The sequence below is a fragment of the Poecilia reticulata genome, linkage group LG9, assembly GCF_000633615.1.
Source record: "Poecilia reticulata strain Guanapo linkage group LG9, Guppy_female_1.0+MT, whole genome shotgun sequence".
Taxonomy (NCBI): Eukaryota; Metazoa; Chordata; class Actinopteri; order Cyprinodontiformes; family Poeciliidae; genus Poecilia; species Poecilia reticulata.
In genome coordinates, this window is record NC_024339.1 from 18,081,995 (window position 1) to 18,095,432 (window position 13,438).

At 39.5% G+C, this 13,438-nt stretch overlaps 1 protein-coding gene across 2 annotated transcripts in view; it reads left to right on the plus strand.

Moving 5' to 3' along the window:
• Positions 1 to 12,642: 12,642 nt before the first annotated feature.
• ptch1 (patched 1) overlaps positions 12,643 to 13,438 on the plus strand; it is a 63,838-nt gene continuing 63,042 nt past the window's right edge. Inside the window, exon 1 of one of the 2 annotated variants that reach the window (XM_017306869.1) lies at positions 12,643 to 13,360. In XM_017306869.1, coding sequence (XP_017162358.1) covers positions 13,190 to 13,360 — 171 coding nt within the window. In that variant the 5' untranslated portion in view covers positions 12,643 to 13,189. The remainder of the gene's footprint in view (positions 13,361 to 13,438) is intronic. The other variant, XM_008418343.2, reaches the window with a different exon arrangement.

Sequence of the window (13,438 nt, forward strand, 5' to 3'; positions counted from 1 at the left end):
GTTTTCTTGATTTGAAAAAAATCACAATTTACTGATCTCAAGGCTTTCATCATTTAATTTCTCAGAACGGTCATTGTCTTGGTTTAAATCATATTTGGAAGATCGTGAACAATGTGTTGTCATTAATAACAGTAAATCTGTCTTCTGCAAAATTGTAACCAGGATTCCACAAGTAACCATCTTAGGTCCGGTCCTTTTTAGCTTGTATGTTAATAGTCTTCCTGAGATTTGTCCTGAAGTCAATCTGCAAATGTATGCTGATGACACCATTGTTTATACATCGGACAAAAGCGGTATTGTTGTTAGTGAAAAACTTCAGAACAGTCTGCAGARATTATCAACATGGCTAAAGGATTCTTGCTTAACTCTCAATACAAAGAAAACAAAGTGCATTTGCTTTTCAATCAAGAAAACATCATTACAGTCCTTGAATATTCAGATCAGTGGGGACCCTTTTGAACAAGTATCACCAGAAAAATATTTAGGAATAATTCTGGATGCTCAGTTAAATTTTAGGAGCCATGTTGATAAAATCTGCAAAACTGTTAGATCGAATATAAATTGTTTTAAAATTATTAGACATTGTTTGACACTTCACTGTGCAGAGATGTTTTTGAACTCACTGATCCTCTCACATTTTACCTACGGAGCTACTGTCTGGTCTCAGACTAATAAAACTATACTCAAACAATTAGCAAGTCTCTATAATCGGGCCTTAAAGGTTTTATATCAAAAGCCGATTAGATTCCATCACTGTCACATTTTGGTTAAATTTGGCATTTTGGATTTTACAAATTTTCTAAATTATGATGTATTAAAATTGATTTTTAAGTGTTTAAATGGACTTGCACCTACACCATTAAGCGATTGTATACAGAGACTGCAGGGCAACAGCAGATCTACCAGAGCAGCTTTGGAAGGAAATTGTAAGGTCCCCTTTCAAAGAACCACTTTTGCTCAAAGTGCTCTGTCTGTGAGAAGATCTGTAGTTTGTAACTCACTTCCTGGTCATTTAAAGTCTGTAACCAGTTTTAGTATGTTCAAAAATCAAACAAAACTCTGGTTAGGTCAAAAACAGAACTGTACCCATTTTTGATGTTTTACATTTTTCTGTTTGTATACATTATGTTGTGCAATTTTAAATGAATATCACTTCAATATTTAGAGTTATTTTTTTAAAAGCCCATCCAGGGACAAGTGCTGCGAATTAGCTGTTGCTATTGCACCGTGATCAAACATGGGACTGCTGTTTTATTCAGTTTGTCTATGTTGATGTGTGTCTGTCCCTATCAAATAAACTTTATAATAATACTCAGACAGCTTTTTTGTAATACTAATAGATGTTGAAATGATGATTGTAATAATTTAAATACGCTAGAACCATTAAACAGTACAGAGATATGTCATTAATGTATAGAATTATTAATGTAGGACCCAACACTGACACCTGCAGAACAACACAGAATCTCCAAACATCCAGACTTCTCCCATCTTCACAAATTGTTTCTTGTTCTTCATGTAACTTTTTCATCATATTTATTGGCTGGGTATGTATCTGGGTCTCAACAGATGTTAAACAAAAAATCACATAGAAACTGAAAGAAATGACTTAGAAATGCACACACTTTGACACATAGGAGCGATATTATTGTGGCATTAATGGATAGGCGAGGATATCCAAGAAAGCAGTCAGAAAGCATTAGTCTTTTTCCTGCCATAACCATTTCTGGAGCTGTTTTAGATTTAGTGTTTTGGTTAATTGGCCTCTTAAGCTATGACCTCATAGTACTTTGGGGAAAACAAGCAGATGACGATGATGGCACTTTGATGAGGCAGAAAAATTTTGGTTTTGGCTGCAGGTGATGCTAATGCATGTTAGGCATCCATGCAAGGCTGTTAAAAACAATGGTCTGAATCTGACTTGGTTGAAGACAGCATGTTAAAAAAATTACCCTTTTGTACTGACGTGCTTCAGCAAGGGAGCAACGATTTATGAAACATGCCTACCATTTCAAAGCTGTTATCGTTTGTTTTGTTTTTGACCTTGTTTTTTGAATGTGTCTTTACAATATAAAATTTTATGTAACCACATTTTCCAGAAAAAATTTTCCATTTGACAAAATGCCTCAATTTCAGCACAGCTGACACAAACACCATGATAAGTGAAGCATTTATAGGCATTTAAATCCATGTAATAAGACTTAATGTATCTCAGAAGAGCTATCAACTGCATGCTGTCATAGTCCACTGTGTATTGCAAAGCTGTCAGAGAGAATCAATCTTTTTTTCAGGCTTGAATATGAGATTTACTCCTCATGTCATATTAGAACTCCAAAAATGTGCTGCTTTGAATCAATTTTTTCAGCAATACACACATTCAGTCTGACTTTTGTTAGACTTAATGTGAAACCCAGAAATGCAGCTTAATTGTTTTTATGGAAGCATACACAAAATCCTTTAATTGCAGGTTAATTATGCAATTAGACACACCTCAGAGGAGTTCAGGTACTCCAAATACCCCTTTATCCTCATTAATGCATGTCTTTAAACTGTAAACATGTAACAGTAAAATTAAGTAGACCCTGACACACAGCAGTCTGTGGTTTTGCTTGAAGATTTTTTTAAAGGTTTTGATGGAGCTAGTGGCCTTTATTTGAAAGTAGTCTGACAGGAAAGTGGGTAATGAGATAATAGGGAAGATGTGCAGCAAATGTCACCAGGCCAGGAATTGAACCTGCGACCACCACCACAAGGAATAAGGCCTCAATACGTGGGACGTGCATTGCCCCTGCGCCAAAACGGCACCCTGAAGATTTTTTAAAATACATTTTTGAAGGACATCAACAGTGTTCAATATATATATATATATATATATGTTATATATTTCAATTCAGAAATACTTGAACTGATCCCAAAAGGAAATTTTAATTCTCTGGAGAAATCTTTCTTAGGACTAGGAAAAGAAGGTAAAGATATACGACCTGCAGTGTCGGGAAAATTCCTGCTAATAAAGGTTGATGCTGCTTGTTTACGAGTGTAAATTCCACCAAGGAAGGTAACAGTTCCTGCTGTGGCTCAGACATGACTGAACAGGAGGTCTGGACAGCTTATTAAGTGCTTACCTTTGAATGTATCACATTTTCCAACAGGCCTACCACAGACACCCACCCTTACTTTAATAAAAGTAAGCAAACCTTCCACCAAGGTAACAGTGAGCAGTCTAAATGTGTAGGATTCCAGACATTAGACTGGAAGAGTACAACCAACACACTCAAGAAAATGGTATTGAGACTTCATGAAATAGACCAACACAAGATAACGTGCAACAACAAAAAAAATCATACATGATTTTCAAAAGAAAAAGAACATAAAATTTTACAAATAAAAGTCTGAAAACTGTGGTGTAAATTTGTATTACTGTGAAAGCCCTATGCAATCTCCAGGAGGCGAAGAGTTTCCATGGAGGAGCTGCAGAGATTTACAACTCAGGTGTAAAATCTATGAATATGACAACTGTTAGTTGTGCACTTTACAAATTTGGCTTGTATGAAAGCGTGGAAAGTCACACTTCCTTTCCGATCCTTGTCATGTTTAGAAAGTTGTAACTAATATGCATCAAACAAAAGGAGAGCTGAATTAAGAGCATTATTTATTTATTTTCTGCAGGTCACATTTGCAACTACATAATTACAGTGAGACAAAGAATATGGCTTTTACACCCTGAGCAACTTTAAACATACCAAGATAAAGGGATAATCAAAAATAAACAAGAAATAAACATTATTTACACAAACCTAAAGCCAAAACAATAAATGGTACCAATAAATAGTTGCATACATACAAATCATCATGACTAATCTAATCTAAAGTCAATCAAGGAATAAAAGTAACTTAATAAAACTCCTCAGAGAATTACACCTCCTAAATGACACGATATGCTCCAGGAGCTTTTCAGCAGCACCTGGAGCATTTTTCTCCCTTTGCTGCTCCATCCTGCTGAGGAGACACACCAGGAAAGGTAAGAGCTCAAACAATTACTGAACGCAGATTGACATTCCTGTCTCCACATTTTTCCTGCAGGGGAAGGATGGCCACTCCTCCTGCCTGAAAGAAAGTTCAACCTAATGTAACAATTAAACTGAAATAAAGACCAGAGACAAACATTTGGCCTGTAAGTAAATTAAATACAACACAACATCAATAATCCTTTAGTAGTGGTGGAACCCCTGGTCTCCATCACAGACACATCTAAAGCTGGCAGAATACCAGCACTTCAAAACCAGAGTTAGACACTCAAATCTTATCCATTTTTTGTTAGCCCAATCAAAATACAGAGCTAAATACAATTTGTAGTAAGATCTAAATATTGCTTATGAATCCAATCTGGCTGAGCCTGAGCTGTTTTGCAAAGCAAAATGGGCAAACAGTTCAATATCTAGATATTTAAAGCTGGGAAAAATATGGCACAAATAACTTGAAGCTGTAATTGCAGTGAAAGGTGGTTCCGCTAAGTATTGACTCAATGGAGCTGAATACAAATGTACACCAGATGTTTATTTGTTAAACATTTTAAAACCCATATATTATTTTACTATTCGACTTTCCGTTAGTCTATCACATAAAATCCCAATAAAGTCTAGTGAAGCTTGTGGTTGTAACATCACAAAATATAAAACAGTCCTCAGGATATAAGTACTTTTCTAAGTTACTATAGCTATTTGTTTGAGAGTGTAAATTTGTGACTCAGATTTTCCCCTTTTCCCTTAACAACTGATACGAAGGAATGTGTTCAGAGGCACACTTCATCTATCTGGCTGCTCTCTGTGTTTTACAGGGAGATTCAGTTAGTATCCTTTTTCCTCTTTTGGACCTCAGATTTCCGTGGAGCCACAGCATTGATATTGTATTATATTGCTTATTTGTTGAGGCCATGTGTATACATTCAGGGCAGCACAAGTTTCCTGTTAACATTGGAGGCTGAACTTGTTTCCAAAAATTACAACTTCACAGGCCAGTTCCAAGGTCCAGACCACTAGCTTGTCTAAATACCTGCCAGCAGTAACTTTGTCTATTCCAGATCTCGGCATAAATGTCAGCCAAACAATGAGGGAACTTCTGCGTTAAATCAGAACGGGGCTAATAGGACCTAAACGTTCATGCCATTTGATGCAAAATGCCCCAAACAGGCCAACTGGAAACATTGCAAATTCATTTCGGAGTTAGAACAACGTGAAAAATGCATACACGTTTTCTGTGAGTCATCAAGAGGCTTAAATCAGGTGAACTATTTTCAAAAAGAAACATATGTTACAAATTTGGCCTGCATTTTCCACTGGAGAGTTTACCTTTGCTGATTGAGGCAGTCAAACATAAGCATTTACTATATGTTTGGTCTGCATCGCTGTGTTGCTGCTCATGGGGAAAAAGTGAAATAGCCCTCTTGGATCTTCGCAGAGCTGCTCTGATTGTGCACACAAAGCCTCTCAGAAATTGGGAGAGGTAAACAGAGGCCAGGAAGTGCTGCGACCTGTCAAACAGTTCGGTGTATGATTGAAGACAATCATGAGCTCAAACATAAACATCCCTGCAGGCCTTCACAGGCACTCAGCCCCCACAAGCTGTACTGACTGAGGAGCAGAAGGGGCGGTTTTATAACTTGCCCATACCACTGGAGGTAATGTGAAGTTTCTGTTTAGAGATGAGCTTATAGTAAGGCTCTTTGCAACTATTTTTTTTCTACAACAAAAATTGCATTTTTGTTCCCGATGGAGGTTTGACTCCATGTAGGAGGCAGAAATTTGTTTAAATCAAGTTGGTTTCTTAATGTTCCAAGTGCTGGAAGCAGCTCAGATTTCTGTCTCTATGCACCTTGGTAGGAGGTCATATTTTGCAAGGGATCTTTAGATCCCTAAAATGGGTTTCTACAAATAACAGTTTTTGCGAAACTAGACGCAAAGTGAAACTGTTGAAGTCCTCAGAGCTTGCCTAACCCTAACTCCTGAAGACAATTTGAAGAGTCCAACAAACCAAACATGTATGTTTGTAGTACCTAGAGAGAAACCATTCGTACACGGGGAAAATACGGAAAATTCACATAGAAGGACCCCAGTCTTGAATTTGAGCCCATTCTTGGTGCAAGGCAACAGTGCTAACAACTGCTACAGTGCAACCCACGAAGGTACTGAAACTAAATCTTACACAAATTTTGCTTCAACAAGCTTTTTCACCTAGCCATAGTTAATATATTATCTGAAAAAGTACTTATCTTGAGGGTTTATATACAGGTCACCAGAATAATTGTTTTACCCTATCTTCTATGGTTGAGCCCAGTCACCTTCTGAAATAAGTTCATTTCAGGAAGCTGATATTGCAGATCTGTCTTTTGGTCACAGTCTGTAGACTGACCATAGTTAAGGGTCAGAACATTGACAAACCAGTAAACAAGGCTCAGCTCTTTCTTCACCATGGAAGACTGGAGTAGTGTCTGTATTACTGCAGACGAGGCCCAGATCCATCTATTTAACTCCTGCTCCATCCTGTCATGTCTTTTGAACAAAGCACCTACATATTTGAAATCACTTTGATGTGGATGTTTTAGGTACATCTAATTTTAGAAAATGTCTTAATGTATTTACCCTTCAGTTGTGCACAATCTGCACATTTACAGTTAAAGTCAATGCACAGTAAAGCACTAGCAATATTAGTATAATATGACTAACATTAAACTAGGGATACTGAGCAATAGTTTGGCTTTTGCTTGAAAATAAGAATAAAGAAGCTTTTAATCCCTTTACCTAATTTCTGCTGTTAAGTGCAGTGGAGGTTCTGTAGTAATGCGGGTTTGATATCCTTGCCTTGACTGACAAGCCAGACAGGAATGTGGAGGGTGTCTCTGAAACTCTGATGAACACAGGAGGTTCAAAAGAAGTCAGCTTAATGAAAAGGTCTAGTTTGTTTCCCTGAATTCCTGTTTATTCCAGAAATATCTCAGAGAGCGTAAAAAACAAGACAGTAAAAATGCAACACAAGTGGGTGTGGACAGTTGAGTGTGGCTTGAATTGCAAAATCAGTTTGAGAAAATTGCTTTACACAAATATGGTGAATGTTTGATGTGCCTGAATGAAGAAAACAGCATGTGAATTAAATGAATACTGACAAGGAACTGATGCCTTACAACAGTGGATAATGTTTCTATGTAGTTCGATCTTATGCTTTTGTTTGATAAGAGATTTCCTCAGTACTTGCAACACATGTTGTTCCTCAGACATGAGGAAAAATAGTCAAGCTCTCCATCAGTCCGTGTCCTACAGAACATACCCACTTATGCTTGCAGACTTGCAGGTGGGCTGGTGCCTATTTCCAGCAGTCACTGGGCAAGAATATGCCAGAAAATCCCAGGGAAACACAGAGACGCATAGGACAAACAAGCAGGCAAACAAGCACTGTCACCTTTGTGTTTTTTGACTGTAGGAGGAAGATGCGGGACCCAGAGAGAACCCACGCATGCTAACTTCATGACAAAAGACTAGGCTAGCATTTCAACCAAAGAAAGAAAGCAACAAAAGAAAATATGAATTTATTTGACAGGTGTTTTTACACCCCATATAATGCTCTACTGACTCTGCATGCCTAGCTAGACTAATAACATCATTTGGAAGTTGCTCAGTCTTTTCCTTTAAACCATGAAAAGCACAAAGCAGCAAGAGCATACATGCATGCGCATAGATGACTATATTTAATGTGGTGTGGTGATGCATTTCTTAGCATGAGTACTGCTTGATAAAAACACTGTGCTTCTTTCTATAAATAAAATACATAACATCACACTTTTAGCACAAATGATCTCTCACTCTTTTTTTCCTTCAATGTGTTGTTGGGATGAGGGAGAGAGGAAGAGGGAGAGAGGACATTCTTACTTAATTGGGATCTTGAGCGCATTTGTTTTTAATAAAGATGTGTGCTTTGTTTGCGTTCTCTTGCTCATTTTTTTAACCTCTCTGTTTCTTCTTCTCTTCACGCCTGGCTTGAGATGACTGACAGCAGACTGTTCACCATCCACCAACACTCTGAATGAGCTCACTGGCAAAACACCGGTACTCAGAATTTGATTCAAGAATTCATCAAACTATGGATTTTGAATAGTTTTGATGCAGCAGCCGGAGGACGCGAGTGCAATTTGAAAATTATTCATGTGAAGCACATTTTTATGTATTGCTCCATTAAGCATGATGGTGAGCAAGATAAAAAAAGAAAATCAGAATCAGTTTTTGAAGTTTCCACATTTCTGCTTTGAACTATAATCCACCTGCAAATCATAAATAGACGAATGAACTCAGCAAGGGTTTTTTTCCCGCTTCTCCTCGTGGCAGCTAGCCAGTGGACCAGCCTTGTAGGGTGTGAAGGGCCCCGCCAGAGGTCAAAGAGGGTGATAGGCAGATGAAGTCATTCCTGGATCAATGCCCGAGCGACTAATACTCATGCTTCCTAATGAAGCACGTCATCTCCTTCCTCCATGCGGCCATGGAGGAGCACTGGATACCAATCAACAGTCATATACAAGGAAACTTTTAAAACCTTTGGAGCCACAAGGTACATATTCAGAAATCTGGTTGCAGTTGCAAATACATTGGGTTTTCCTACTAATCTTAGCAGAAAAGTACAAGAATTTGTGTTTGGGTTGTCGTTTTTCTTGAGCTAACACTGCTTCTTGGCAACAAGTCTAATGCAGTTGGAAATCCAATTTATTTGCCACTGAACGGTGCTACATTTGTAAGGAAAACTCATTTGTGGGTAGAGCAGCAGTGCTGAGTATGTGGGTTGTGCCCATAAAAAGCTTGCTAAATCCTCTCTGCCGGTGCCAAACACTTTTGGTGGAGGCAGTGTGGGGTGGCATCTCCCTCAGAGGAAAAGCAAGGCTTGTCCTCATTTAAGACTATCTCTGTGTAGGGATTAAAACTCTATCCTCCATGCTATCAGTGCTCACAAAGCAAGGTTTATCAGTGACAACCAGTGCCGACGCAACGCCCACAAGGATAAAGCACTGCACTAAGGGAACAAGGAGTCTGAGGAGGGCACCAAAAAAAAAATCCAGGGTGTTGAAAAACCATAGTTATAATAATCATAACAATATACCTAAAATAAAAATGTGTAAAGCATGCCATGATACATAAGCAGTACAAAACTAGCGTACCCAAGAAAAAGATGAATTGAGGGCACCCAATTGGCTAGCTCTGGCCGTGGAGACGACATCTAAAATTTGGGAGTGGACAGTTCAGGAGGACTGCCTGCCTCAACCCCACTATCGATGTGTCAGCACACATTAAAGATGATGTGATGTTTTGTTCTGAGCCAGAACAGATTACTGGACTAAAGTCATGGATTGTTCACTACCAAGTTTTGGTACATTGGCTGAAACGTTGCTATTGCAGGTTGATAATTAGAAAATAATAGAATATTTTACAAGTAGAGAATCCAGCACCACTAATGTGTTTGGCAGTTTGTTTCCTCCAAAATATTATTGAAATAAATGTATCTGTTCAGGTGAATTACTATTAGATAAATATTATTTAGTTTACAGTGTTTTTGTTAAGTTAAATGTTAAGAGTTTTTGTAGAAAAGTCACTGTCTGCTTGTGTTTTCTAGGGTACTTAAGGAGAGGCTCACCCAGGCACAATTCATTCAATGTGAAATACAGCTAATGTGTAATATTTGTTACTGACTTTTTGTGCTGTATGTTCAGCCAGCTAAGATATCAATTAGTGGCACAAGATAATAAGGAACCTTAGGCAATAAGATTCCTTATTGCCTAAGGTTGGATAAGATTTTAAGAGGATGAGGTTTTAAGAAGTCTAATTGTTAATCCATTTTTTTGTTTTTCTGGCTCAAGTAATTTATATTAGCCCATAACTGTAAATTAAAAAAAAAACAAAAACAACACAAAAAATCCTTATGTTTGGTCAAGGGTGTGTTGGTATCATATGTGCACACGTGTTTCATTAGTTCACACAGATGCTCGCAATATAATCTTCCAGAGCAATTTTACAGGCATATCTTTACTGCCTTTACACTACAGAGCTCAAAGAAGAGAACCATTTTCCACAATGACCCACGGCACTTTTATTGAGCCCTACGGCGTTGTACTGTCAGGAAAACAACATGTATACGTCTGGCCCACAGATATGGTCCAGGAGTTATGACTCTTGTTTCCAGTAATGTCTTACCCCACAAAGTCAAACTTCAGTTCATTGTCATTAGGGGGCATTGCAGCATAGCTTAGTTTTTGTTGTAAAGCATTTTCTCACTCCTGAGCAGGGCCATTAAAATATTTTTGTACAGTATACATTTTATACATTTACGGAGAACTGCTTTAGCAAGCTCCTTTTAAATTTTGATGTAGTTTATGCAATATCCCGCAATCATATAAACAAGAAAACTTTGATAGCTTCAATAAAAAACTGCATTTTCATCTGTTTTATTAGAAATAGTATTTTTCGAGCACTACATTAAAGCTCTCTGGGTGAATCTTATGTTTAGTGTTTGCAGGTTAAGCTTAATTTTCAGACCCACATGACCTAGGTGAGAAATTGCTCTTAGGAGTGAGTGGTTGAGGGAAGTCCACATGAATCCAGAGATGAGTGGCTTGAATGTGGTATATGATGTGTTGTGGCTTGTAATTTCTCATAGTGTCATAAGGCGGTGGTTAGTGGTGAGTAGAGACGCAGGCTGGACCCAGGATGTAGCGGTAAATGATGAATTTTAATGATAAAGAACTCTCACAAGGAACAACAGGGAAACAGCACGAGGAAACTGGTAGCACGGAGAAGGTGACATCAATCGACAAGGAATAGACATTCCGTAGACAAGGACCCGACGAAGAACACAGACAACAGGGGAGACTAAATACACACGGGGCAATCACGGGAACGAGACACACCTGGGAGACAATCAACCGGGAAAGACGCAGAGACAGGACTAACAGGGAACAGAATCACACAGAAACTAGAAAATAAACACATAGAAACACGGATCATGACACATAGTAATTGTTTTTTTTCCCCCAGACTTCATGCCTGGAGAGCAAAGTAGAGCAGGCAAGCAGATTTTCAGCTGAAGATAGGTGCTGCAAAGGATGATTTTGAAAGCAGGTAAAATACAAGTTTACTTGAAGGAGGAAGTGACTCTAGGTATCTGAAGTCTTAGGGGACAGGTGCATTAATGGAGGGAAACTTAGGAAGCAGAAAGGACATGTAAGACAAGTTTTGCATAAATAAAAAAAATGACTCACCCACTTTGATCAAGCATCAAAAAATTATTACTTGATGGTCCCTTATTTTCACAGCTGCTTAATCTAGAATTTTTTGGGGAGAAATGTATACATTTCTGGATTTAAGTGCAACACACACCTTTAGTTTCAGCATCATCTCAAAAAAACATGTCCCTATTTTTTTTTCTATGAAACCGCTCATACCGGCAGCAGGTCAACACTGTAAGGTGTGTTGACCTGCTGCAGTCTGGTGGTCCTGTTCAAATCGACTCCGTTTATGCAAATGCCACTGGATTCCAGTTCCTGCAGCTGTTCTTCTGTGCTGCTCTGGTAGTTCTTCTATTGTTGTACTGTAGCAGCAAATTCTGGTGAGGGAAAAAAAAAAATAAAAATGGGAAAGATTAATTATTGAATTTATCACACAATTTCAAACATCAATGGTGCTACCACAACGATACAGATGTCACTCTAAAGTTGATGAAAAGACAAGAAGAAAAAGTGAGTACATAGTCTATTGGTTTAGAGATTGAAATTGTTAAAAGGGCTTGAGAGTTCGTTATATAGGTCAGCTTCACTACAGTTTAGATTTGCCCAACTATATAGGATTCTACATGCACAGTTGCTCCATGGGCTCTACACATTCAGCATATCCTGAATGTACAATAAATTGTTTGTATTCCTGATTGGGAGCTCTGAAAATTTGACTTTTGAGAACAAAGAGAAGGCAACCATCACTGGAAATGCAAATGGGCAATAGAAAACCCCTTTGTGTGCAAATATATATATTTTTCCGATTTTTTCTCTGAAATGACTATTTTTCTGTTTCTTTCTTTCTTTTTGTCATTTTTACATGGCATGCCGCAGGCCATGCCGCAGGCCATGCCGCCCTGAGGGGAGAGCCACATCACTCATATCAAACTGACTACTGCTAAAAATACCTACTAAAGGATACCTCAAGTACGACCAGTGGTACTTAGCCACAGTTTTATAACCAAAGGGTATCGGGCCTCCCCTTGAACCACTGTAATCTGAGGCTCAACAACCATAATGGTTAAGGCAGTGAGGGGTGGGGAGTTAAAAACTTCACTTCTGACATTCCTCAGCTCTCCTCCGACGCACAGGTCCGGGACTTCTCCTCTGACTTGAGATCTCCTCCAGTGGAAACGCTTCCCTCCTCCTGCAACGGACCGCTGTGCAGAAACTTGACCGCACCGAGAGGTTCCGCTCTCGGAGAACCCCGCCGTCCCCACCCCCTGAAGTCGGAGATGCACACACGAGGTCCATCCACCTGGGTGGTCTCTCTACTTTAGTGAGCTGTTGCTAAGCAGCTAATAATAGTCGTGTTTGCTGAGTAATTTTTGCCCTTCTGGAACCAATCAGATGCAAGAAAGTCCTGCGATCTGACAGCCCCAGAGGCGGGATCTAGAGACTTTTTTTTTTCTCACCCCTCCTCCTTTCTCTGCCTCCAAACGGAGAGAGGTCTTTTTCTCCCTCTTCTATTGAATCTCAGAGTTGGCCGTGACGCGCGGCCCAGGGGAAGACCACATAGACCTCAGCAGAATGCTGCGACCATCGAGCTTTCATACGCGACCACTTGTGTGTGGGAATCCCTTTGCGCGCCTCGCTTTCTGAGAGAAACTTTCTGTTTTTTTTTTTGTCGTTTTCTTTTCTTTTTTCCCCCCTTTTTCAAATTCTTTTTTTAAGAGACAAGGTGAAAGCGGTGAGAGCGGCGGAGACCTCCGGATCACGAAATGTTGGGATGGAAGGCGCAGACTTTGACTCGCCGTCTCCAACAGGAGTATGAAGTCCCACTTCACGGGTGTGAGGTCTCCACGAGTGAAACTCTGTCGCCTCGGGATATCGCTACACGCTTTCGGGGAAATACTATAAAGTGGGAAACGGTAACCACCTCGCAGTCCCCGCAACATGGCCTCGGCTGCTAATGCGCCCTTCGAGCAGGAAAACAGAGACCCCGATCGGCCGAGGATAACGCGGAGGAACAGGGGGGACTATACCCGCGGCACACCGCTGGATTTGGAGTATTTGCAGCGGCCGAGTTACTGCGATGCGGGCTTCGCTCTGGAGCAAATATCAGAGGTGCTTATGTCTCATGTTTCACTACAGGAGAGCTGCGTGGTGCCTGTTTCATTGTATTTACCGGGGGTCGGGGTCGGG